The sequence below is a fragment of the Podarcis tiliguerta genome, assembly GCF_965153285.1.
Source record: "Podarcis tiliguerta genome assembly, chromosome: 2".
Taxonomy (NCBI): domain Eukaryota; kingdom Metazoa; phylum Chordata; class Lepidosauria; order Squamata; family Lacertidae; genus Podarcis; species Podarcis tiliguerta.
The window spans coordinates 41,026,355-41,050,905 of NC_139535.1; the positions used below are offsets into that span (position 1 = coordinate 41,026,355).

Here is a 24,551-nt window from a genome sequence, read left to right on the forward strand (position 1 = left end):
GCTCCCATGATCCCTAGCTAGCAGGACCAGCGGTCAGGGTTGATGGGGATTGTAGTCCAAAACCAGCTGGAGACCCAAGGTTGGGAAACCCTGAGTATTCCAACCCCCCACAATGTCACGGATATAAGTAACTACACAGGCAGCAAAGTCCGCCTGTTGCCTCCCGTACGATGCCCACAAACTTAGAGGGTGCACTTATTTCGCTGCCAATACACACTGAGCCACTGTACATATGCTAATGTGCTTCAGGTTTGTGTTGCATTCTACCCCCTGCTATCTGAGGCAGGGGCAGCTCTCCCCTGTACCAATCAAATTAAGAATACGGGCAAGTGGAGTAGATCCAACGCAGCCGGAAGGGTGCTGAGCGACAGCCCTTCTCGTTCAATCTCAGGCAGCTCTTTGTGGTGTGGAAGGGTTCCTTGAGGACAAGCAGAGCTTTGTAGCTATGATGAGCATCAACAGCCATTCCCAAGTGGGGAGGGGGTGGTAATTTAATTCAGGTGAGGCAATTACAGACAATTGGCTGCTATGGAGTGTCACTTGGCAAGAGATGAGAATTCCAAGCAGGTACTTCTCACATATCAAAGGAGCAGCTTGTTCTAAAGGGGAAAGACTCCCTGCACATCCTACCTTACAACTTCCATTGTAGACCTGGGAGCTGAAAGCACTTCAATTACAACCCCTGTAAAACCATTCACCCTGAAAACAAGTCGAAACAATGAGCTAAACCAGGGATTGGGAGTTCCCCCAGCAAGCAGTTGGAGGAATGCTTGCCCTGAGCTCCTGTTTTCCAGATTGTGTGTTCTTGACTGCTCTAAAGAGGAGGTTTTTATTTATTTTATTTACTCGTTGTTAAATTTATAGCCCACCCTTCCTCCCGAAGGAGACCAGGGTGGCAAACAAGGGATAAACTCTAAAAACGGCTTATAATAATCCCAGTGCAGATGCAGATCTCAACTTAAAAGGCTTGCTGGGAGAGGAAGGTCTTCAGCATCTGTCTAATATTCAAGCGGAGTTCGAAAGGGTAAACGCCACAACACTAAATGCCCAATTCCTAATTTGTGCAGAATGGACCGCCTGATGAAATGGTATCTGCGGGAGACCCTCACCTGCAAAGTGTAGTGATCAATTGGGTATATAAGGGATGATATGATCTTTCAGGCATCCCAGCCTTAAGCCTTATAGGAGTTTATACCCCAAACCAGCACATTGATCTATCTATCCTGGGATAGATCAGCCAATGCCATTCTTTCAATAGCAGGATAACACATTAGTGATACCTTGCCACCACATTTTGCACCAGCTGCAGCTTCTGAACCAACTTCAAGGGCAGCTCCACATAGAGCGCAATGCAGTAATCCATCCTGGAGGTTACCATTGCATGGATGACAGTGGTAAGGTTATCAAGGTCCAGAAATGACAGTAGCTGTCTTACCAGCTGAAGCTAGTAGAAGGGACTCCAAGGCAGAGGTCACTTGGACCTCCAGCAACAAAGATGGATCCAGGAGCATGCCTAAACCATGAACCTGCTGTTCCAAGGAGAGCACGGCCCCATCTAAAGTGGACAACTGGCCAATTATCCGGGCTCGGGAAGTTCAGCACCATCTAGAGGACAACAGGTTGGCTGTTCTTTACCACAATGCTATAAGCACACAAGTGTGTAAGGAGCAGCAAACTAAGAAGCTGAAGGGATACAATGAATGGATCGGTCAAAAGGTACCACTTGATGTACCTGCACAATTTTCAGAGTACGGCGGGAGGCTTGCTAGGTTTGGATCAAAGAACCAGTTTAGCTTGTGTTAATATACTGTTAGAAAGCCATTGTTTGGAGAAAACACCTGATGGTAGAAAACTACCTAGGTTCAAAGCTTCACAGATTTCATCGCAGGAACAATCCCGCATTGTCTGCAGGAAGGATCAAATAGGTCACTCAAGCAGCCATTTATAATTTTTGTGAAAAAGTCCCCTCCTGTCCCATAGAGCATTTCTTCCCCTCTTTTGTCCCCTGTTCCAAACAAGAGGCATGAAAAGAAAAGGTGTGCAGGAGAAAGCAGGTGGCCTCATGTTTTTCAAGAAGCAGGGGAAGAAAAGTATGCAAGGTACAGTAGTTATGCAAGGGTTTGAACGTGCTCTTTTCCAAATCCGAGATTCATTCAGATAAAAGCTGTCCCTGAATGAACGGAAGAGCTGAATTGGGTGGCTCATTTAGCAGAAGCAGTGTGCCAGCCAGTTTAAAGTTTCGTCTCCTCCGGGCACTGAATTCTTGAACCAGCAAGAGCAAGTGCTTGGAGACCCAGTGACTCAGCAACCCACTAGGGGATGATCAAAATGCAAGCCCCCAATAGGGCTCCAGGCAAGATTCCATTGCAAACTGAGAGGAAGCAAGCAAGTCTGCATTTCTATGTCAGCATGTCCCCAGTAGCAACCCCTCTGTATCCCTAACTCAGATTTATGCACAGTTGCTAGCTGGTGAATTCAAGCAATGTTACTTGCATTAGGCTGGTGAGCAGTATAAGGCCACAAAATTCAAGCTAGTATGCGTTGGAAATTGTGCAAACCTTGGCTGGTTAAAGCTGAACAGGGTGTATTGTGTGTGCTACATTCCTGCAATCAAATATAAAATGTTACCTCTGTACTGTGTTGTGAAGACAGATAGCAATACAGTGGTACCTCTGGATATGAACGGGATTGGTTCCGGAGCCCCGTTCGCATCCTGAAGTGCACGCAACCCGCGTTTGCGCGTGTCACGATTCGCACTTCCGCGCATGTGCGTGACGTCATTTTGACTGTGCATGCGCGAGCAGCGAAACCCGGAAGTAACGTGTTCCATTACTTCCAGGTCACAGCAGGCCGCAACTCGAAAATGCTCAACCTGAAGCAACTTCAACCCAAGGTATGACTGTATAAGTCAACTTCTTTAAAATGGCATGCATCTCCTTATCTGAAAAATGCTACCAGTTGCTGTCATTGGACACCGGTTAGCATTCTGAGAATGGCAACTAGCAATTGGCTGCCTTCTGGCAACTCAGTTCTGTTAGATCATCTAAAATGAAGCAGCTATAAGCGTATGAAACCTATATTTCCAAAGTCAAACAGATGGGCAAGATTTACGAACGAAAGTCGCTGGCTTGGATTTTAGGGTAAGTTGGTGTGTGTGTGTGGCTTGTCGGCAGCCAAGATGGACACACAATCCTATTTTGCTCCAGTTCCCAAGACTTCCTGGATCAGAGGAGAGCTAAAATCATTACTCATATTTGCTCCTAAAGTGGAACTGAAGTGAGAGGATGCAACGAAAGGTTCAAACATGGCAAGAAGAAAAAAAGTAAGTTGGCTTCCCACCCATGCAGGAAAGAGGTCTCATTTGATACTGCAGATAAAACTGACAAGGCAATAATGGTGCAATCACACTGAGCAAAGGAAGGAAAAAATGGCAAAGAAGACCAAGCTGAGTTGTCAGGTGCAGAGGAATTGGTTCAGCCAATTCAATGATTGATGAAGAGGACTGGGTTAATGCCTCAAAACTGTTTGTGAAAGCATTTGCATGCAAACTCTTTCTCTCACACCAGGGGTGGTTAAGGAGGCCTCAGGTCTCATTTTAAAAACTCAGTCCTGGTTAAATACATTATCTGAGGAAGTCAGAGACCTACAGATTCAGCTGGAAGGTCAGCAGGATCACAACAGGTGGCTGAATATTTTATTGAGGGGTGCCCCACAGAAAGAGGGGAAGTTACCCATGGTCCATGGGCTGAACCCAGCACCCTCCAACTTGTCATTAAATAAAATTAATTCTGACTGCTTTAATAGTTTCCTGCTGTAGTGCCAAAAGGTTTCTTGTGGCCAAAAAATCATCCATTTTTAATTATTCTTTTTAAAAAAATGATTACCAACCACACTTGCTAGTCTCCTGCCGTAATGCCAAAAGGTTTGTACTACAGTGGTACTTCGGGTTACGTACGCTTCAGGTTACAGACTCCGCTAACCCAGAAATAGTACCTCGGGTTAAGAACTTTGCTTCAGGATGAGAACAGAAATCGTGCTCTGGTGGCGCAGCAGCAGCGGCAGGCCCTATTAGCTAAAGTGGTGCTTCAGGTTAAGAACAGTTTCAGGTTAAGAACAGATCTCCGGAACGAATTAACCCGAGGTACCACTGTACTCCCTCACCCAATTTCCCCCCAAATGTCTCTTTTTTTTATAAAAAAAAGTCACACCTACTTTAACATGTGGCCCTTAATAATGAGCTAATGGGGCCCTTGACCCCTCCAACACCCCGCAAATTAACCTCCCCTGTCTTATGTCAGGAGGCTTAAGGGAAGGTAGGAGATATATTGACAGCTATAAAATGACCGGCCCACTCCTCCACCTCTGCTCTGAGACCATATGTATGGCCATGCATTTTGTTCACCTAGTGCCGTACAAGAAAGATGCTGTAATGGAACACGCCAACCGGGAGAAAAAGGATTAAGGCAAAATTATACCCATAAACTAAGGTGGAATGGTTTATTGGCCCTGGAAGTTAGTTTTTAGATGTTTAGCAGCAGATTCAACGAGCCAGAGCTTGCAATGACAGTTTCAGTACAAATTACAGCAAGAACACTTTAACAATTTCAAACTTGCCTAATAAACCGAAGGTTCAGACACCGATTGTAAATAAACACCCAGATTCGGCACAAATGGTTTATTTATTGGATTAGTCTCAAGTCCTATGACTAACTCCTGGAAGCTCTGACATTATTCCTAAACCCACTTGTCAGGGCAACGTCTAGAAATGAAATGGAACTTCCAAGGATACGTAACCCAAGAATAAAACATTAACAGTGACTGCGCTGCAAGAGTTTAAAAGTAATAAACTAGTGCCACCTTGTGGAGAAACTTTGCTGGGTTCCCTGTGGGATTTAAAAGGCACAAGAGAAGCTGGGCTTTTAGAAGGACATGTTCTGCATATTCCTAGCATATGAAAGATACTGAATTTGGAGGTTTGCACCTTCTGATCCGCATAATCAATATATGAATAACCCCCTCTCCCAACATGTGGACTGCCATCTAGTCGAAACAAACCACCAAATGCAAAGCCACTGAATAAGTCCACTGTGAGGGTAAAAATTATTGATGATTCGATAGTTGCAAATGCCTAAGTGAACTATCCCAATCTGTGTACTGCTAAAACGAATGTTTGGCTTGCTGCTTCATCACCCACTAGATTCCATACTGCTCTGAATGTTGTGACAATTCTTAGTAGTTTGTCTCAAAATGTGTATTTAAATTTAAGTTCTTGAAGCAAATGCATATTTAAATATATATTATGGGAGGATTTTTTTAAAAAAACTTTTAAATGTGGAAATGGAACAATCTTATTATTTGTGTAAACTGCTCTGGGAACACAGCTGAGGGCTATGTAACAATATTTATTTTAAAAAGCATTGGAGAAAAACATCACACCACCACTCTGCTCTCTAGGCAAAAGGAAAGAAGTGCTTCCTTTCCTCTAGTAGCAGGGAAAGGGGCAGCGGCAGTAGAAATCCATGTACAGTGGTACCTCCGGTTACAGACGCCTCAGGTTACATACACTTCAGGTTACAGATTCGGCTAACCCAGAAATAGTACCTCGGTTTAAGAACTTTGCTTCAGGATGAGAACAGGAATCGTGCTCTGGTGGCGCGGCGGCAGCAGGAGGCCCCATTAGCTAAGGTGGTGCTTCAGGTTAAGAACAGTTTCAGGTTAAGAACAGACCTCCGGAACGAATTAAGTATTTAACCCGAGGTACCACTGTATCCATATGCCACCTTCTCCTTCTTCCTGCCTATTTGGTGCAAAAAAACGGAATGAAGCCTCACAGTTTCCCACTAAGGCAAAAACACTAATTCCTGCTTGCTTAAGGCTTCCCCCCTCCCTCCCCTGTGAACTCCTTTCATAAGCTAAAGCAAAGCGCAGATCACAAAGTTTTTTAAGAGGTTGTTGCGAGGGTTAAACGATACTGGAGACAAGTGTAAGCAAGATTTAAACGGTGAAAGTGCTCCCTCCTTGGAAAGATGAAGAAAAATGCCCTCAGCCCCCATGAGTCACTTCCATTGCAATTTAGCCATAAACACTGGATGCCAAATCCATTTAAATTTAATTTATTTAGCTCTCTGGGACGCACCTCTTACACAACGATAAAGAAGAAGGTTTGTACAGCAGTCATGGAGCCCATCTTGCCACTGGCACACAAGAAACCCACAAGAACAGACCCAGAGGGGAGGGCCCTTCATTAGCCTCGCTGCCTCACTTCCATTCTGCACACAACATAGCCTAGAAACGGAGCCAGTACATGGCGCTGCGGATACGGTTGTAGTCCGGAAGTTGTTCGATGGGACCTGAGAGAGAAAGAGAGTTGGTCATTAGAAAACACAGTCAAGAAAACATCTGGCATCATTGCTGTCCCGCTCCTCTCTAATCCACACTAAAACTATTATGGTCTTAAATCAGCTAAAGCAGAGCTAGTCTTACCCGACGGCTGTGAAAGACTTAAGATCAATTGTAACAATGTGTCTCTCTGTCCTCGGCTCCTCAGAGCCCAAATCCCCATAGTAGATGTTTGATTCAACAACAGGGCAAAATCCAAGTCTCAGACAATACGGTGTTTGAGGGGATTTTATAGACTCCCAGTTTTGTCTGGAAAGCCCCTTCCAAAGAGCTTTGCTTTGAAGACTTAAGTGGAAACTTTAATGACTGCAGTGTGCGATGGAGGAATCACCAGCTCCTTTAAGTAACCAAGCTGTTCAGGCAGGTTTTCCAAGGGAAGCGTTTCCTTGGCTGGCAGTCAAAGATGCAGGAATGCTGCTACAACGAGCCAGCCCACCTGCTAGCGTTGCATAAATGAAACTGACCCCAAATGAAACATTTTACAAATGTTGCCAGAGCCCTTCTCGGTTAAAATCGTAGCTCCCTCGTAACGGGAGATGTAAAAAGGGTGGCGTGCAGACTTGTACTGCCTCAAGTGCTCAGATCAAACCTGATTCGCCAAATGCAGCAGGTGACTAATTTGGCATGGCTAATCTGAAGCAGCTCGAACAGAGATGAAGCCAAATAAAGGCCAAAATAGGTAAATGGTGTTATGAAACATCCTCCGCCACCCAGAAACCAAGGTTTCTAATGAAAGCAGCTACCATTTATGTCCTTTTTCATCTCCCAAGAAGATGAAAACATACAAGGCATAACCACTTACCAACTGCTGCAACAGCTGGGCATCTGTCATAGAGATATTTGCTGCAGACTTCCCGAATTGTCGCTGCATCAACCGCCTAGAAGTGTCAGAGAAAAGCAGAGGATTACACTTCAATCAATAAAGTCGGAGGTATTACTTTGCCACTACCCAGCAGACTGCTAGCCAAAGACTTTGTCATGGCTGGCAGAACTCTCAAGCTGGAAGGATCTCACATGGTTCAGTAATTTCTAAGATCATCTACAACGTCTTTCCCTCAAGATACATAGGAAAGCTTTGCAATTTTCTGCAGCGCCTGTCCAATTAGCCTCAAACATGCCAGCACTGCACTTCAATAATCACAACACGCTTTTCTAAACATTTTTGTATGTTGTGACCAGGGTTCCAGATCTAGGCTTGATTTCCAGAGTTCTCTAAGTTCACTGCTGATGAGCAGGTGGTTACATATGCTGTACAGATACTTAAGTTGAACATAACCACCTACCCTGCTTTCCCAAAAATAAGACAGTGTCTTATATTAATTTTTGCTCCCAAAGATGCACTAGGTCTTATTTTCAGGGGATGTCTTATTTTTCAATGAAGAAGAATATGGTACACATATTTCGGGAAGGCCTTATGTTCAGGAGGAGGCCTTATTATCAGGGAGGTCTTATTTTGGGGGGATGTCTTACTTTTGGGGAAACAGGGTAGTTGTTGTTAAAAAGGAACTATGCAGAAGGTCCAGCTTTCAATGACAAGCATTATGTTCCAGAAATGCAAGTATATTTAACTTCTCCTTCCATTTAATAAAGATACCTACAGAAATTCTGGAATCCCATTCTGCCAGAGATATCCGGCGTCCGTAGTTCAGCAGATGGCTTCCAATATTCTCACATGCAGGAGTGGTACCTGGAATATATGAATTAGTCAATTGTCAGTGGAAACCTTAAGCTGTGTTTTAAGGTGTAAAGAACATTATGTAAGACTATGCAAGCAGCACCTGTTGCGAACTTACATTTAACAGGCCCTGTTAAATGGTCTTTTTGGAAATTCATTTCAGAAAGCTACAATAGAATAGACTTGTTTCTGGCCGGAGGCAAGAATTAGGTGAAGCCACAGATAGGACTATAGTATAGTTCAGCTATACTTAAATTAAAGGTTTACACCACACACACACACACACACACACACACACACACAAATCCAGCCAAACAAGTGGCATTATCAAGGGTCAGATAGAAGTATCTGGAGTGCCATATTGACTCCCAGGACTATCTTAAGAGACACTCCCCGTTTTTCTCCTAGGAAGGACTGGTTCTTCAAAGATGATGGTTCCTATAACATATTTGTGCTTCATCCAAGCTAATGAACTTAACCATATGCAAGCGGACTAAAATTCATATAGTTGAGACTTATTTTAATCTCATGTCAGCTCCACTTATTTTCTATCATGGAGACAAATGGGTCTCATCTAGGAAGCTCCGAATCTGAACCAAGTGATAAAGACAAGAGGGAGCAGAAGAAAGACTGTGTTGTTTCTGATGGGCACAGATAACTGCGTTACCAACAGTAGCCTTCCTGCTCCAGAGGTTGCACACAGTGGACAGGTAACAGGAAAAAGCTTACTAGAATTTATAGACGTCAAATAGCTTGGGCTTTACGTCCAAGTGAGAGTCAGGCACCTGGAGAAACATTCAAAGATCCACTCAGAAAGTGCAAAGCAGGAACTCCCCAACTTTTTTTTAAAAAAAACATACCATCCAGTTGAGCCATCAGTGTGTTACGAACAATGTTTTTGGCTCTCTTCACCTCGCTGTCAGTCACACTGGTACAGAGGCGCATCCTGCACAGGAAGCGGAGGGGAAATGTTAATCAAATGCCAACCACTTTTAGGTGACTCTGCCTTTCATGTTTTCATAGGCTCAGTATTAAATCTTTACTATGGTTACTAATCAGTAGACAAAACCTGAGAGGTGCAAGCCATATAAGAAGTGATCAAAAGGCAGCACAAACATGGACAAATGAGTTGATATCCTGAATGAGGTGATGTCTGTATATCAGCCCTCAATGTTATTCATATTCTTCTCTATATAACACATGTAATGGATGTTTCTTCCTCAATAGACTTAATTGACATTGTCAATATCTATGGCCCCAAGAGATTTGCACGTGTCATAGATAGGTTGCAGGGAGATACATTGTGAAGCCTTATACAGTACTGTTCTGTCTACACCTAGTATTTGTAAAGCTAACTCAATGTACTGACTTCCCTGCAGTGCAAGTTTTGTAGGAACAGAGCTGGCAATGAGTTCATACTCACCATTCACCCTGGGCAAAGTGCAGTGTGTCTTCAACATTCATAGCATCAGTAACAAAATAGAAACCGAACAGACCTGTGTCAGAGTAGCAAGTGTTGAAGGACTGGAAACTTTGACACAGCTTGTTTTCCACAGCAATTCTAGCCAGCCTGCTCGACTGATTCTGTAGGTAAAATAATTATGACCAGTTATGGCCATCTGGTTTGCCCACCAAACCCACCAAGAAGTTAAAATTAAGGAAGCAGAAAACCCAGACATCATAGACCACTGTGACTGTGGATGAAAACCACCTGCACTCTGTGACAGAGACTGTTCCTCAATTGCACAGATACTATGAGAATGTAAGTCAGAAAACCAAAGGGGATAGCCTGGCAATTACTGCTTTGGAGATTGTTGCAAACTTGCCATGTGAGAATCCCAAGTCCTTGCCTCGCTCAGTATGCAGTTTCATGTTGCAGTGAAGGGCAGTCACTGCTCTCTCCACCCCCCAAATTTGGGGCACTAGTTGTTGCTGATTTTTTTTTTTAACAAAAACCAGACTGAATACAATGAACGAGACCATTGTCTCACTTGTCCTATTTTCAATTACCCTAACCAGAAGCAGATCAGTTGGAGATATTAAGTGCTAAGCCTGGGGTTTCTATATGCAAGGGACATACGAGCTACAACCCTTGTCGACACCTGCCAGAAAGACACCAAGGAGCACATTCTCAGATTTATATTCATGTTGATAGTCAAGGATAAACACACAGCAGTTTGTGGTTTTATTCGCATGACTAGCAGTAGCTGAATTATCTAAGTGCATGAAGATAGCACAAACAGGTGCATCAAGAAGTCAAACTCTGAGCATATCTTGACTGTTCAAAGTGCCTGAATGCTGACCTACTCAAGCACTGCACCAGCAGCAAACGCGTGTAGTGAACTGATGATCAACTCTAAATGATTTGAGTTCCCTCAATGAGACTTTAAATCCAAGACACGTTATCTTGCCTTCCGCAAGCCTATCCTTTTCCGGAGACCTGCACATCAGAATGTGAAAGGCAAGAATCATTTTCCAGGCAACTCATGTTTACCTGACCGTGTTAGATTTGAGGAGACTCACTGAATAGAATCCCTCTCTATTCAGGAATTATGGTTTTTGAAAATACAATCCCTGGCCAGAGTGGCTGGGGATGCCCGGCTTGATGGGACGGTACAAGTAATAGATGATGATGATGATGATGATGATTATAGCCTACCTGAACTTTGCTATTTTAACTCATGTGCAACTAACTCAAACACATCATCAAATTAAGGCCACATTTTCACACTATGGGTTCATCTACCTAAAACTGCTAAATGCTGTATAATTTTGGTAGCATACAAAATGGAAATGCATGTGGGAGGAGACAAGTTACAAGTAATGCAAAATAGATATCCCAGTCCCATAGGAACTTACCTTGCCACCACCAAAAGTAACATCGTATCGCCCAATGACTGCATTAGCTACCAGAAGGGGAATATTGTCTGGATTGGCCCAGCCTGGTCCCTCCACTGCAATAGCAACATGAGCCAAAGGCAAATCATCATCTCTGACTCTGATCTGGAAAAAAACACACATGAGAAATGAGTTCAGGTTTCAGGAGTAGACTGTGAGATCACGTGCACTCTTCTCTCTCACCACATATTGCTGATAGATGGCACAGAAGAGGGCAGAGCACGTTTAAACAATAGGGAGGCACAGGAATCCGTATGCAGGATCTTTGTGCCTGCACACTCCAATCCTATACTTGGGTTTTCAGCTTCAAAATATGTATAAATACAGAGCAGCCTCTTACAATAGTTTGTCCAAAAAGAGGGTTTTGACAAAAAAGGAGCGAGGGAGGTTATATTGTGGGGAGGTGAATTCAAGACTAGAATACAATTTTGCTAAACAAAAGGAGTCGGCAAACTATTTTATCATTATCAAGAGCTGCCTAAGTGAAATCGACACTTTCTGAGATTCACTCTCTGCTTGTTGAGGATGCCAAGTATTTAAGACTCTACCTCACTCCCAGTGAAGCGGCAGTACGGAGGAATGGGAATTGTGTCTTCCTTGTATTCATAGGGAACATTGCCAAAATGCTGCTTGGCAAGGTCCACGACTTCTTTATGGCTGACCCCTGGTAAAGAAAGCAAAAGGAGTGACAACAATACAATGGCTTCTGTTTTCGAGAAAGAATACAAAAAATAAATTTCTTGTTGTTTGGCAGCTACATAACATGTTAAAATCTTATTCTCTGATAGCTCTTTGGGTAAAAGTAGTTTAGAAGTTTACGTAGTGCATATTGTCACAGGAAAGTTAATTCTCCCACCCCAATGAAAATTTATTCACCAAGTCTATCTACTCAAACGTCTTTTACTACATAAAAACATTTTATCTGCTTTCATGTGAAACTGGAAAAAAAGAAAACAGGCCTATCTGTTAGTTTAGGCCCTATTGATTTCATTTTCACTATGTTGCCCTAGCAGGAACAAAACTGGGAATGTGGTCCATTCAGTTGATAACACGGACTCAAAAGACATGGAATATGATTTAGCCATGCCTTGATTCTAAGCTTTCTAAGAAAGATGAGCAGTAAACTAGTACCAACCTCCAGCAGCTGCCAGGACCATGCGAGGGGCTTTGTAGTGAGTCTCAACATATTCTGTTAGATTTGCACGGGACAAATGCCTAATGAAAATACAAAAAATACATTAAATATGCAGAGATGAGTTTCTTGTGCAATTTTTACACCACTGCAATTCAAGCACTCTGGAGACCCTACCTTTCCTTCCTAACAGATAGTAGCTGCAATCAAACTTGCTTAGGACACTTAATTCCTGTTTTTTTAAAAAAAAACAACAACAATGGTTCTAAAATATGTATAACTGTGCACAGGATTGTAATCAATGTCTCAGTCACATGGATATTAGCATGAGAATAATTTCATTAGACTTGGACCTGAAGAGATGCCAATCTGGATCTCTGCTCAGAAGGGAAGTATTAGACAAGCCACTCTTCCTCACCCAGAGTGCTTTATTTGGAAAACGGGAACAACAGTGATCAATTCTTAATAAAAGTTGTAAAAATACAGACTGTCAAGTCCTTGGCAACATCTTGCACTACTGATCTGCTTTCAATTGCAACTTCTTTCTAAAGTTTAGTATGTTAAGCTTTTAGTCCTGTTGTTGAAAAGACGTTATCCCTCTTCTTCTCAACATCTGTTAAAATAATGCAGGAAGTCCCAGGTTCAGTCTCCAGCATCTCCATGTAGGACCAAGAATGTCACCTGCATGAAACCCTGGAGAGCTGTTGTCAATCAGTGTCAACAATATTGAGCTAGGTAGACCAACGTTCTAACCTGGTATATGCTCGCCATGTAAATACACACCTTCTCTTTGCTTTTGTTAAGGCCCTTGCTACCTTATGTATTGTATGATACACCTTACCATTTATTTCAGTTATTTACTTCAAACAAGAACCTCCATAAAATATAACCTAGCAGTGGAAGGGAAATGATTTCAGATGCGCTTTATTAGCCAGGAAATAAGCTCTCCTTACTTTGCATTTGCAGTTGTTCCTTCAACAGTCCGACTCAAAGCAGTGCCTTGATAAGCTGTAGCATGGAGGTAATCAAAGACGACATGGGACAAGCTGCCATCAAGTTCTTGCATTTCTTGAAGGATGACATTCCGCTCCTTTTCAATCTGGGAATCCTCATAGCTGCTGTTCTGCACTACATCAGCCAGAATCTCAATTGCTAAAAAAAGAAAAGAAAAAAGGGGTGGGGTGGGAAGAGACCTGCTACTTAAGACATATTTTCTTGCCAAACTGAATGGAGAAGACAACTAGACATTCTTGGGTGAGAAAGGAACTTGCACACAGATAAGCAGCCGTGGTTCCCAATTAGCTAATAACTGCAACTCTCCTGTTTTTCAAAAGCCAAGCCATGGACCTTACTTTTGAAAATGCGGATATCTCTGCTGTAGTTTCTGTTATGTGAATGGTGCCACCATACCCTTCCCCCCGCCAACATCTCCCAGTGCAAAACTGGGGCGTGCATCTTCTGGGCTGCGCTCCTGCATGAGTCACATGACCTGTGCGAGAGCATGGTGCCGCAAATGTGTGTTTTGGGGCACTGCAATCTCACATGTTTTCGGGTGCTGTGCTCTTCACATGAGAGCATGCCCCCCCAAAATGGGATGTTCTGGACATTTGACGGGTATGTGCCAAAGGCATCCTGGGATCCACAGACCACCAAGTGGGAACCACTGGCCGGTGTTCAAAACTCCCATTGTTCTAGGAGCATTTTGCGATAGGAAATTTCATTGGACCAAGCAGTTTCTGAGCTCTGGGCACAGTACTGTGCCAAAATTTCAGATTAAAACTGCAGAATGGAAGGAAAGGAGTACCTTTTTTCTGCCTCCCTACTTCCAGCTACTCTCTTAAGACTGGAGAAGAGACCCTCTTAAGAGTATTAGGGGGGTGGGCTGGGGAAGGACTAGACTATGTGACAAATGAACATAATATTTTAGCTGCTGTTCATTCATTTTCAGCTTTGTATTTTTGTTATTAAAAGGCGTGCCTAGACATTCTGTTGTTGTGCCCGTAACCTAAGTTTAAGATGCCAATTAGCTCCTAGCTTTCATATCTCAGTTTCTAACACTGCTGCCAGCATATAGCATTTATGGCATCATAAAGCTACCCCACAGCCAACCCCCTAGTGATGACAAATAGAACACATCCTCCATCTTATTTCCTGCCTGTCATTCTTCTCCATCCTGCTGGTTTTATACTTCCCCTGCTTCTATTATTCTCCATCCCTACACCCCCCAAAATCCAACATCTCATTTGGGTTTACATCTCAGTTGCTGTTATATGGACCTGTAGTGCTTAAACTACAAAGCTTTTGCTAGCATATAGGGTAGGTGGTCCATGCAATTAGCATTTTGTGAAATAATCAAAGAGTGAAATTTCTGCCAAGGCAGCACAATTTTACATCTTTTGATAATTGCTGGGATTATTGTGGCCCATTTTGGCCATCTGAAAGCAATTGCTTCTTGACAGCAATAAAGTAACCATTTGTCCAGCCCTGGGCAACTTCCTTTTAGGAAACCACAACACACAGGCTGCCAAGTGGTTAATGCACTGTTGTCATGTAGAAAATTGCTTCCTGCTGACTGAAATTGGCTTAAATCAAAAGCCATTATTTTGTGTGGAAGTGCAATTAAAATATAGCCTTCTACAAAAACCCTGTGGATTTGTTTTGTCCTTTGAAAGCTAATTAAACACAAATGCAAAGAAAGCAATATCCCTGCCTGCCAAAATCTCAAGTGTAAAATAACACAACCCAATGCACTACCTTTGGGCAAATCTTTGGCTAACGCTTTCATGAAGAAGGCAGTCTGCTCACGAGAGGTGTAACTATTGAGATGTGCACCCATGCTCTCAACTTCCTTTTCAAATTCAGGACCAGGGCGTTTCTTTGTACCCTAAAGAAATACAGATAGAGAAACAATTGGATATCTGAGGGCATAATGAGTACATAATCAGTAGCTGAAGCGCCAGAATTTTTAACATATGTGGAAACTCTCAAATTGCACAACTGAACACAAATTCAACTCAACACTGTCACAAAATACTGCCACAGAGCTTTTGTCTTAAGTCCATTAAAAAAAAATCTTTAAAAAGTAGTCTCTTTCAGAATGCCTTAAAAATGCTAAGCATTTGAAGAATTCACTCTGATGTGGTGAGCACAAGTTCCCCCTGCATGAGGATATGTACAAATAATATTCACCACACAAAGGAAATGGTATTCACTTTATTACATTTTTATTCTTTCTCCTCAACAAAGTGGAATATGAGAATTTGATTTCAGCCACAGAGAATAATGGGATAAACAATAATTAAGAACAGGCTGATTAAATTTACAGACACACATCATGGTGGATCAGAGAAGAATCAGTGCATTATAAAGGTTATTCATGCTCTTCTTAAATATACTGAAACTATCAGATAGGTATGATCCAATCAATCTGATTTTTCTAGAAGTCCTTGCCAGAGATCACAGCAAAGTCATGCACTCATTGCAAATGCTGGTCTTTCTTTTTTCTGTTAACTTGTATTGTCCTGATTATCTTTATGTGGGTTGTAAAGAAATCAGACTGTGTAAAAGAAATTGGGAGGGAATATGCGCTTAATTTGCTTCCTAGAGCTAACCTTGGCTGGCTGGTAAATATCTCATGAGATACTAAAAAACAAACGAGGTAAAGTGTGAATTCCAGTTATACCGGTCTTTAAAAGGCATTAAAGCAAAAGTATGTATCTTTGATGTCGGTTTGTTTGTGGACTGGGATATAAAGGATCAGAGGTAATATCAAGCTTAGGGAAGGAGGAAGGAGAGCAGGCTGCTAAGATCCTAAGGATTCTGACTGAAAGATCCTTGCTTAATAGAACTCTAGCTGATGGGGCTAGCAGGATTCAAAATGCCAATCAACTGTATCCAAACAGGACAAAAGCCTACTCCATGATCTAAGGAAACATCATGCAAAATTTGGTTACAATAGCCTTAGAGGTCTACAAATGCATACAAACAACTCTCCAAAAATACATAGAAGATACTGAGAAGAGAATAACTTGTCACCTCACCTTGAAAGCCAGGTGTTCCACAAAGTTGCCAACTCCATTGTTCTTCTCAGTTTCATAGCGGCTTCCCACTCTGATCCACACCCCAACCTGACAAAGAAGAAACAGTGAGTAAATATGTTACATATTAGACCAATTTTCCAGACATTTGCCTGCTATTAAGACAGAGTGCACAGAAAGCAGTAGCTTACCTACAATTTCCACTACACAAATGACAATTACTTTTAAATCCCTATTTCTCCCTGTATTTTGTAGTTTACAGAGGCTTTTCTTACTGAGGCACAGCCTTTCTACTAATTGAATTTGTTCAAAGCATAATTGGAACTCAAAAGTACAACAGGGTTCTAAGGCCTCCTCAGTGATGGCACCCCTGGTGTGGAATAGCCACCACAAAGATGCTTGCCTGGCACCTTCCTTATGGCTGTTTTCATGCCAGATTAAGACCTTTTCATTATCAGGCTCTTAAAATCTCAGTTTTTATCCCACTGATTATATGCAGCAATGGCTTTTAAAATATTGTCATATATTGCATTTTATTACTTTATGCCTAGGAATGGCTTGAGTGTAGGTACAGCTTATTAGAACTATAAAGGTGTCTCTATTTCTAGCAATCTAGCAGAAGTTTTTTTATTCTACTCCATGGCCTTAAGGTACCAAGTGAGCCAGAGTTACATTATAGAAGAGTGTTTTAGTAAGAAGAGCAATTCATTCCTTTAGCAGCAAACTGCCTTTAAATCTATGAAGTGGCCATTATAATAAGTCCTAAAAACAGGGCTGCTGTTGAAGAATATTTGAAGGCTATAATGGGCAGAAACCAGTAAATATGCCAATGGGATGTCAAAAGCGTAATACACTCCATAATTTCACTAGCCTTTCATACACTTTTCAGAGCCATTCAAACCTCATATAACCAAGATACGTTCTTCCTGTATCTTCTTACAATGTCTATCACCACTCTAGGTAAGTTGTTTTTAGACATTAACCTTGAGAGAAATCTTTCCACGATGACTTGTCTACTGAGGTCAGAGGTCCTATGTGCCTTGTAGAAGATTCTGAAGCATATTTTAGGGAATGGCTCAGCCAGCTGGTCCTCACTGTTGCCCAAACTGAACCCAAGAAAACACTCAACGGCTATACGCTGAAGAGCAGATCAGTTGCTCTGGGCATGTTTCAGGAACATTTGCCTGTCATTCTGGCCTTCTCACGGAGAAGCCCCAGATAAGCTTCCACAGGAACCTTAGGGTTCTTCAGAATAAAGCCTGAGAATCACTGCCATTGATCAGTAACAAGCAAAGAACAAGCAAGCAAAGTCCAAAGAGATGCACTGTAAGTTGTTGTTTCATAGCTGTGAATTCCTTTTCCTGGAGAGTCACTGAAGTCAGAACATTTTTTAAATCAGTGAGAGGAATTATTTAGTGTTTGCTCCTCATTTAGTTTGATATTTATCTTTTAGAATTTTCTGTTTTTCAAAAATAGTACTTTTTAACTTGAAACTCAGAAAGATGGCAGGTTATACGCTTCAATAAAAAATAGCGAACTTTAACTGAAGATAGGCCCAACTGAAACAACAGAAACTCTAATAATTTTCAGAACCCCATATTATGCTTACCGTACAAGTAGGCTGGCCAGATTGTTCAGATGCCACATGTAAGCCATTGTCTAGAGTGGTGACATGCGTCTCAGGAATATTATGCAGCACCTGAGCATAAGATGCAGTGCTTCCTCTTCTTGTCAAACTCCATAAAGCTGGCTAAAGAAAAGTTTATTGTCAAAAGCACAATTCATATAACAAGATAAATACACGAAGAGTCATATAAAGACATCAGACACATGTGAAAAATTACTTGTATGCAATTTTATGTTGTTACAGAAACCACCTGATGAAATGTGACCACCACCAAAAAAATCACAGTGTTAATACAAAAAATAACTTCTGATCAGAAAGAGGACACCATGGGATATGCATACATCATATACCTGAATGGATTTTTCAGTACAGTCATACCTTGGGTTACAGACACTTCAGGTTACGCGTTTTTGGGTTGAACACCACGCCGAACCAGGAAGTACCGGAATGGGTTACTTCCGGGTTTTGGCGCTTTCACATGCGCAGAAGCGCTAAATCGTGCATAAGTACCGAATTGCAACCCGCCCGTGCGCAGACGCGCCGCTGCAGATTGCAAACGCTGCGGGTTGTGAACGTGCCTCCCGCACAGATCACGTTTGGAACCCGAGCGTCCACTGTATTACACCACCAGTATCTAACTGACCTAACCAAATCCTTCCTATAAGCGTCCAACACAGCAGAAAATCCATTTTTGTTCAATCAATCTCAATTTTAAATATAAAGAAGCACTACAGAGAGATGGCTTTGCAACTTTCCACTGACTGAGCTGAATGTAGCACACTTTTATTGCATTTTGTCTCTAAGATCTGAAACATCCCATCTACAACATTGAAATAAACATTTATAAACAACTATTTAAAATTTAGCTTTCTGCAAAAACACAGTTATTTGCCCTGGCAATAAAGGAGAGTCCAAGGCACTCAAAGTCAATGGTCTATTAATTAGTCACTAAAAGGTGCTGCTATTAAAGATATTACTATTTGGCAGTAGCAGGTAAGTGGTATCTAAATTACAAAACTGAAAATGACAAATTCTCCATCCAGTCCCATTTATTGTTCTAATGTATAAATCTCACTATAACCTACATTTTTCATAAACAGGACTGCCTCAGATTACTGCCCACCAGTTAGCTTAGCATGTGCATTTGTCAAAGTGCAATGATGAGCAATTCTATGCCATGCCTCCCTAGCCACTGAAATTGCAAATGGAAGCAGGCATTTTGTAGACCCCAATGCCATCCATCCACAGAGGGGTGCCAAATACATCTACTCCAAAATTAGCTGTTCAGGAGGATTTGCAGAAAAAAGCTTTACAATCATTGTACTAATTACTATTAACTAAAAAGAATGCCTTATGAAATCTTCCTTCCAGTACTGAAAACTACATCTTTTAAAGTGAAAAATGAGGTTCCCCCAAATAAACTTGTGAATTGCTACATTAAATCTTTGCAAATGCACTTGGGGAAATACACAAATGAACACCACAAAGCATATAAATTACCTGTAGCAGAACATTAAACTTAAAGGTATTAAACTTGCCCCAAATACTAAGTCAAAATAATGATTATCTTTCTAGATAGATTGATGACAGAGACAGCTCATTATTTATTATAATTCAATGTAATCATTTGGGAAACGTCTCTAACAATTAAAACATTCCAAAATTTCATTAAATGACCTGAATTCCTAATTCTATTATCCCATGAATCAAATATGACGTGCGCACATCAGAAGCTTATTTTGAAACACAAAAACAAAAAAGAGATTTTTATATCCACATTAACCGTGGCAAGTTGGCAACTTCTGCCCAATCTCACTTCAGCTTAACGATGAACTGAAGAGCTCTGGGACTACTGCCACAAATGTTTTGGAAAACACGTTTCTTCCTCTTTTTTTTGGATTGTGTTCCCAGAAAGCTACCCAGCAAGATGTGGTCAGTACTACACGCCTAAAAAGAACTGCATCGCTTGACTTCAGTAAGAAACCCTGCCCCTTCTTATGAAGTCTTAGAAAGGCTGCTCGGCGCGCAGGAAAAACACTCTGCAGGTGCTCAGGGGCACGGTTTACTTTTGCTCCAAAGGACACGGCCAATGTGGGGATATGGTAAGGTAAGCGGCGATGCTGTCAAAATGAGCACCGCCCTAGCAACAGAAGCAGCGGGGGGGGGGCGTGAAGGTTGGTGGGGGGTCCTGCAACCCACGATATCTGTAGAATGTCACTATTTGCGCTTCCATCGCCGGCAGCTCTCAGCCACTAGGCCTCGCCCGGCTGGTGAATGGGCGGCCTGGACGGGCGCCGTGACCTTCGCGGGCGGCTTCCCCACGGGCTCCGCACACACTCCCCGCTTCGTCCGCTCCCCCTCTACGCACCGCCGCCGCCCCTTCCTCCTCCTCTTCCACCCCGTCAGCGGCCCACCCGGTCAGGCACTCACCGGAGCGTGAGGACCCCGAAGAAGGGCCCGGCTGGCCACACAACCCGCGGCCCGGCACACAGAGGACGCCGCCATCTTGCCGCCTTAACCCCTGCAGCTCGGCAGGAGGAGAGGGAAGAGCGCATGCGCGGGAGGAGGAAGAGGGTGGGGGAAATCAGAGATGAGGCAAGACATCCGCATGCGCTGGAGAAAGATGGTAGGGCCCGTAGAGGTCGTAAAGGGAGTCACCAGAAAGAGATAAGAAAGAGTTAAGAGTCACACACACAGACTAAACTTCCGATAAAAGATTGAAGGCCGCCGTTGGTCGCGGGCTTCTCTATGGGCGTCACTCGCTTTCATCATTTGAGGGAAGAGGCCTATACATCGCATGGGAAGCCTGAGTGGAAAGCTTGTTCCATTTTAGACCGGAAGTGTGTCAAGAGGAGCTAGCAGTGCTTTTGGCGAATCTTCTACCTCTATGAGGGCAGAAGCCCATGCTGTGTCTTTCAAAATTAGCCCAGAATCTGACCCACTATTTGTGTGTTTCCTAAGATTTAATTCTTTCTCTTAAACATAAAAAGTCAGAGATAGGGAGGCTGAAGAAAAGAAGAACCCATCTCATTAAATGGACAGGCCATCGATAAAATCTTCCGCCGTCCCGGGAGAGAGGATTTATAACGGGGGGGGGGGGTCCAAATTGGGTCTTTGACCAGGGTGAAATAAAGCCTAGTTTCGCCTTTGCCTTTTCCCCTGACAGGGGCTCTAAGCGGCTTACCGCTAAAATAAAAGCAGCTAAAAACGGGGAAAGCAATCATTAAAAAAAACACACAATCAAACATTAATCGAATCAAACTTCTAAAAATTCATCTCTTTATCCGCATTTTAATCCAAACGGGAAAATATTAAAACAATTGTTAAAACGTCCCCCCTCCACCTGTTGCACAAAAGGTTCTTCAAGGCAGTGGGACCTGCAACATGATGTTTCAGTGTGGAGCATTGATGTTCAGGGTTCGGTAGTGGCTGTGTTTAGTGAGATGGAGATATGAAGCCACCATCCTGACACTTGTGCTGCTCCTGCTTTCCTGCATGGGGCTGGGGACAGGCTATGGTGAGGTCGGGGCAATACGGCTCTTCTGCCAGTTCAACCCTCCACGCCGGGACTGGTGGGAGCTTCGGGCCCTTCCCCCGCCATCCTCCTCCTGAGCGTCTCTGCCTGGGGCCTCCCCTCTGCCCGTCACCTCCGCTCCCGCTAGACTGTACTGCGGCTGTGATGCCAAAGGACCCGGATGAGATGGTCAGCCTGGCATGGCCTATGAATTGCTGAGGAGCCTTGAGAGGAGAGCAAGGGCAACCATAGAGAAAGCAGTTCAAAGAGAGGAGGAAGAGGAGGAGGCATGGGTAAGTGTTCCAAGGGCTACAAGGGAAGGACCGCAAGCGCTTCTCCCATAGATTTGTAGTGGTAGACTAGCATAGATGGTCTGATCTGCAGGTTTACTTCAGGCGCTAATTCCCCCGCCCTTCCTCCCGCCCCACCTGATGGAACTGAGAGCTGCAGATGGACCACGAGAGAAAAGATACAGAACTGCAGCAGCATCTTCGTAGCTTGGATTTTGTTTTGTGCAAAAAGCGGTTGCTGCTTGTAGTTATTTAATTGCAGTGTTTCATCGGCTGGTGTCTTGAGCAGCAACCTCTGGAAATGAAGGGCTAAAAACTGGCACTGCTCTCCAAAATTATCTGGTCCCTTTTAACTGGTTGACTAAAATCCCTTATTTTGGCTGCTGGTCCCTTATTTTCAAGGCTGCTGGTCCCTTATTTTCAAATCTGTAAGTTGACAGCTATGATCCCAACACATGCGCTGCTCCTCTCAGTGTTTTATGCCCTCTTCTGGGATATTCCATTCCATTCCCTCTGGCCCCTCTCCTGATTTTCCGTTCCCTCCCACAACAGCCAGGCCACATTCTGTGGTTGCTGAGCACTTTTGGTCCTCTTTGGGCTGCTTATTGTTACAGAAGTCTGGAAACCTCTTTTTACTATGTGAGCAGGGTTGTTTGGAGACAAGAAATTTGTTTTTGTCCATTTTAAACATTTTTCTTATTTACAGCATTTATATCTTACCTTTTTCTCCAAGGAGCTGAAGGCGGCATATGTGATTCTCCTCATTTAATCCCCACAACAACCTTGTGAGGTAGGTTAGGCTGAGTAGCAGTGACTGGCCCAAGGTCACCCAGGGAGAGCTTCATAGCTGAGTGGGGATTCGAACTCTGGCCTCCCAGATCCTTGTCCAACACTCTAACCACCATACCATAATAGCTTGCATAACTATTTACCAGGGGAGAGCCCCTATTTCCGGTATCCATCATCAGCAAACCCTTGACCTTACTTTGCCTTTTGGGGCAGTTCTGGAGACACCATTTTGAAAATGGTTGTCATGTGTGCCACTGTGCGCTAGAGGCCACTATCTTCCTTTCAGCCACTGCTACAACTGCTTATTGAGATGAGCTGTAACTATTCTATAATAAGCACAAATAGATTCAGAGTAAGACTAAACATTCTCAAACTTTTTTTTTTAAAAAAAGGAAACAGTGGTGGTTTACGCCTTGCTTCAGAAGCCGTTTCGGTAAAAAAATAAAACAAAAACTGGACAGGCAATTTCTCGGAAAACCTATAGAGTTTACAGTAGACAGGAAATAGCCTTCACCAGTGTTATAGCAGTTGGGGGGGGGGTGTTAGCAAAGTCACTTACGGTAAAGCAGATGGAGTCCAGAGAGAAAAGAAATATTGATATCTCTTTACTGAGGAAAAAACAGGATAATTGAGAAAGGAACAGAGAGGTTTTGCCTTGCTTTACTTCAGATCTTGTAGAGCAGGGAGACATTCAGCTAAACATGCAGAGGAAAATTCCCTCAGAACTACCCAACCAATTATGGCATGTGATACCTCATCAAATATCACACCACTATGCATGGTTACTAAGCAATACCTCCAACTGTCCACCTCTTGGCTAGTTGACTTTAACACTTACCCTTAGAGTACACATGGAATGATCTCTGCTGTTGCACTTTGCACAGGGGGTGAAGCTGTAGAGCCATGCCCTTGACACTGGTGTTGTTGCTGCTTACTTGGACAGGGTAGGATAGGTGCTGGGGAGATCAAGGCTGCATGGGTGGCACCAGCAAGAGAGCCAAATTGGTCCCAATGGGGCATCTCTCTAGCCTGAACCTCACCACCAAGTTAGCATCAGTGTCACTGGTGTCAGGGGGATGGCACTGTGGTCTAAACCACTGAGCCCCTTGAGCATGCCGATCGGAAAGTCGGCTGTGCAAATCACCATGACGGGGTGAGCTCCCGTTCCTCTGTCCCAGCTTCAGCCAGCCTAGCAGTTCGAAAGCATGCCAGAAAGCATCCCGCTGTGGCGGGAAGGTAAATGGCATTTCCGTGACCCAGAAAGCTGTCTGTGGACAAACGGCGGCTCCCTCAGCCTGCAAGCAAGATGAGTCCCGCAACCCCATAGTCGCCTTTGACTGCACTTAACTGTCCAGAGGTCCTTTACCTTTTACCTTTCTTCCCTGTCATCAGTGCTGCTACTGCCAATGTGTAAAGTGGGATATTAGCATACCTTCCAACACCTCAACAGCAAAATCCTGGGACACAATCTTCCTTGACACCATCTTCCCGTTTTCTTCTCATGAGAGGATGGCAGCCGTTTTGGACATAATGATCTCGCACAATTTCACACCCTGATTTCTCCCCGAAAAAAGCGCTTTTCTCAGGCACGGTGCCCAAAACTGCACGCTTTGGGGTGCTGAGCAAGATCATTGCCCCAGCAAATATCATGGTGAGAAAATGCTCAAGATCACTGCTTCCAAATTGTCAGCCATTCTCTCACGAGAAAAAAAACAGGATGTCCTGGTTTTTCTGGGACACCTGCGGGATATGGGATAGAGGACTCAGACAATGGTAAGAACCAGAAACTTGCCTGGGCAGGCCTGAGACATAGCTTAGTGCAGTCACAGTGGCCAAGGGTGATCAGCTACAACTAATCATTGGCAGGGATACCTTGCCCACAGTGTTTCATGTGCTGGTAACCTCGTGTTTGCATTACTGCTATGTGCTCTAAGTGGCGCTGCTTTGGGGCTTGGTTTGGAAGTTTCAGTTATTGCAGAACACTGTGGCTGGGCCAGGGGAGAGGAACCTTTTTCAACCTGAGGGCAGAGGAAGTTTTAGGGTAGCACAACCAATGTGGTTGAACTGGGTGCTGCACTGCAAGGGATGCCACAAGAATACTGTAGAACAGAGCTCGAGAGGTGGTGTGTGTGTGTGTGAATTTTAGCATAGCAAAGAGCACGAGCCCAAAGTCCACCACTGCTTAGAGCC

The 24,551-nt window shown here is 43.4% G+C and overlaps 1 protein-coding gene across 1 annotated transcript; it reads right to left on the reverse strand.

The window, feature by feature from the left end:
• Positions 1-6,097: 6,097 nt before the first annotated feature.
• Positions 6,098-20,469, reverse strand: UQCRC1 (ubiquinol-cytochrome c reductase core protein 1). Its single transcript, XM_083419884.1, has 13 exons — positions 20,199-20,469; positions 17,751-17,891; positions 16,145-16,231; positions 14,859-14,988; positions 13,058-13,256; positions 12,108-12,187; positions 11,521-11,636; positions 10,934-11,077; positions 9,498-9,658; positions 8,935-9,020; positions 7,998-8,086; positions 7,202-7,277; positions 6,098-6,350 (listed from the first exon to the last, which is right to left on the reverse strand). Exons 1-13 carry the CDS (start codon positions 20,271-20,273, stop codon positions 6,286-6,288), a joined length of 1,449 nt encoding a protein of 482 aa, XP_083276010.1. The 5' UTR covers positions 20,274-20,469; the 3' UTR covers positions 6,098-6,285.
• Positions 20,470-24,551: the final 4,082 nt, after the last annotated feature.

Coding starts and splice junctions, on each gene's coding strand:
- UQCRC1 (XM_083419884.1), bottom strand. CDS start 20,273: ATGGCGGCGTCCTCTGTGTGCCGGGCCGCGGGTTGTGTGGCCAGCCGG. Junction 16,232..17,750: donor CTGGCCAGCCTACTTGTACG/GTAAGCATAATA, acceptor CTTCTTTGTCAG/GTTGGGGTGTGGATCAGAGT. Junction 9,021..9,497: donor CACTTTGCCCAGGGTGAATG/GTGAGTATGAAC, acceptor CTTCCTGTGCAG/GATGCGCCTCTGTACCAGTG.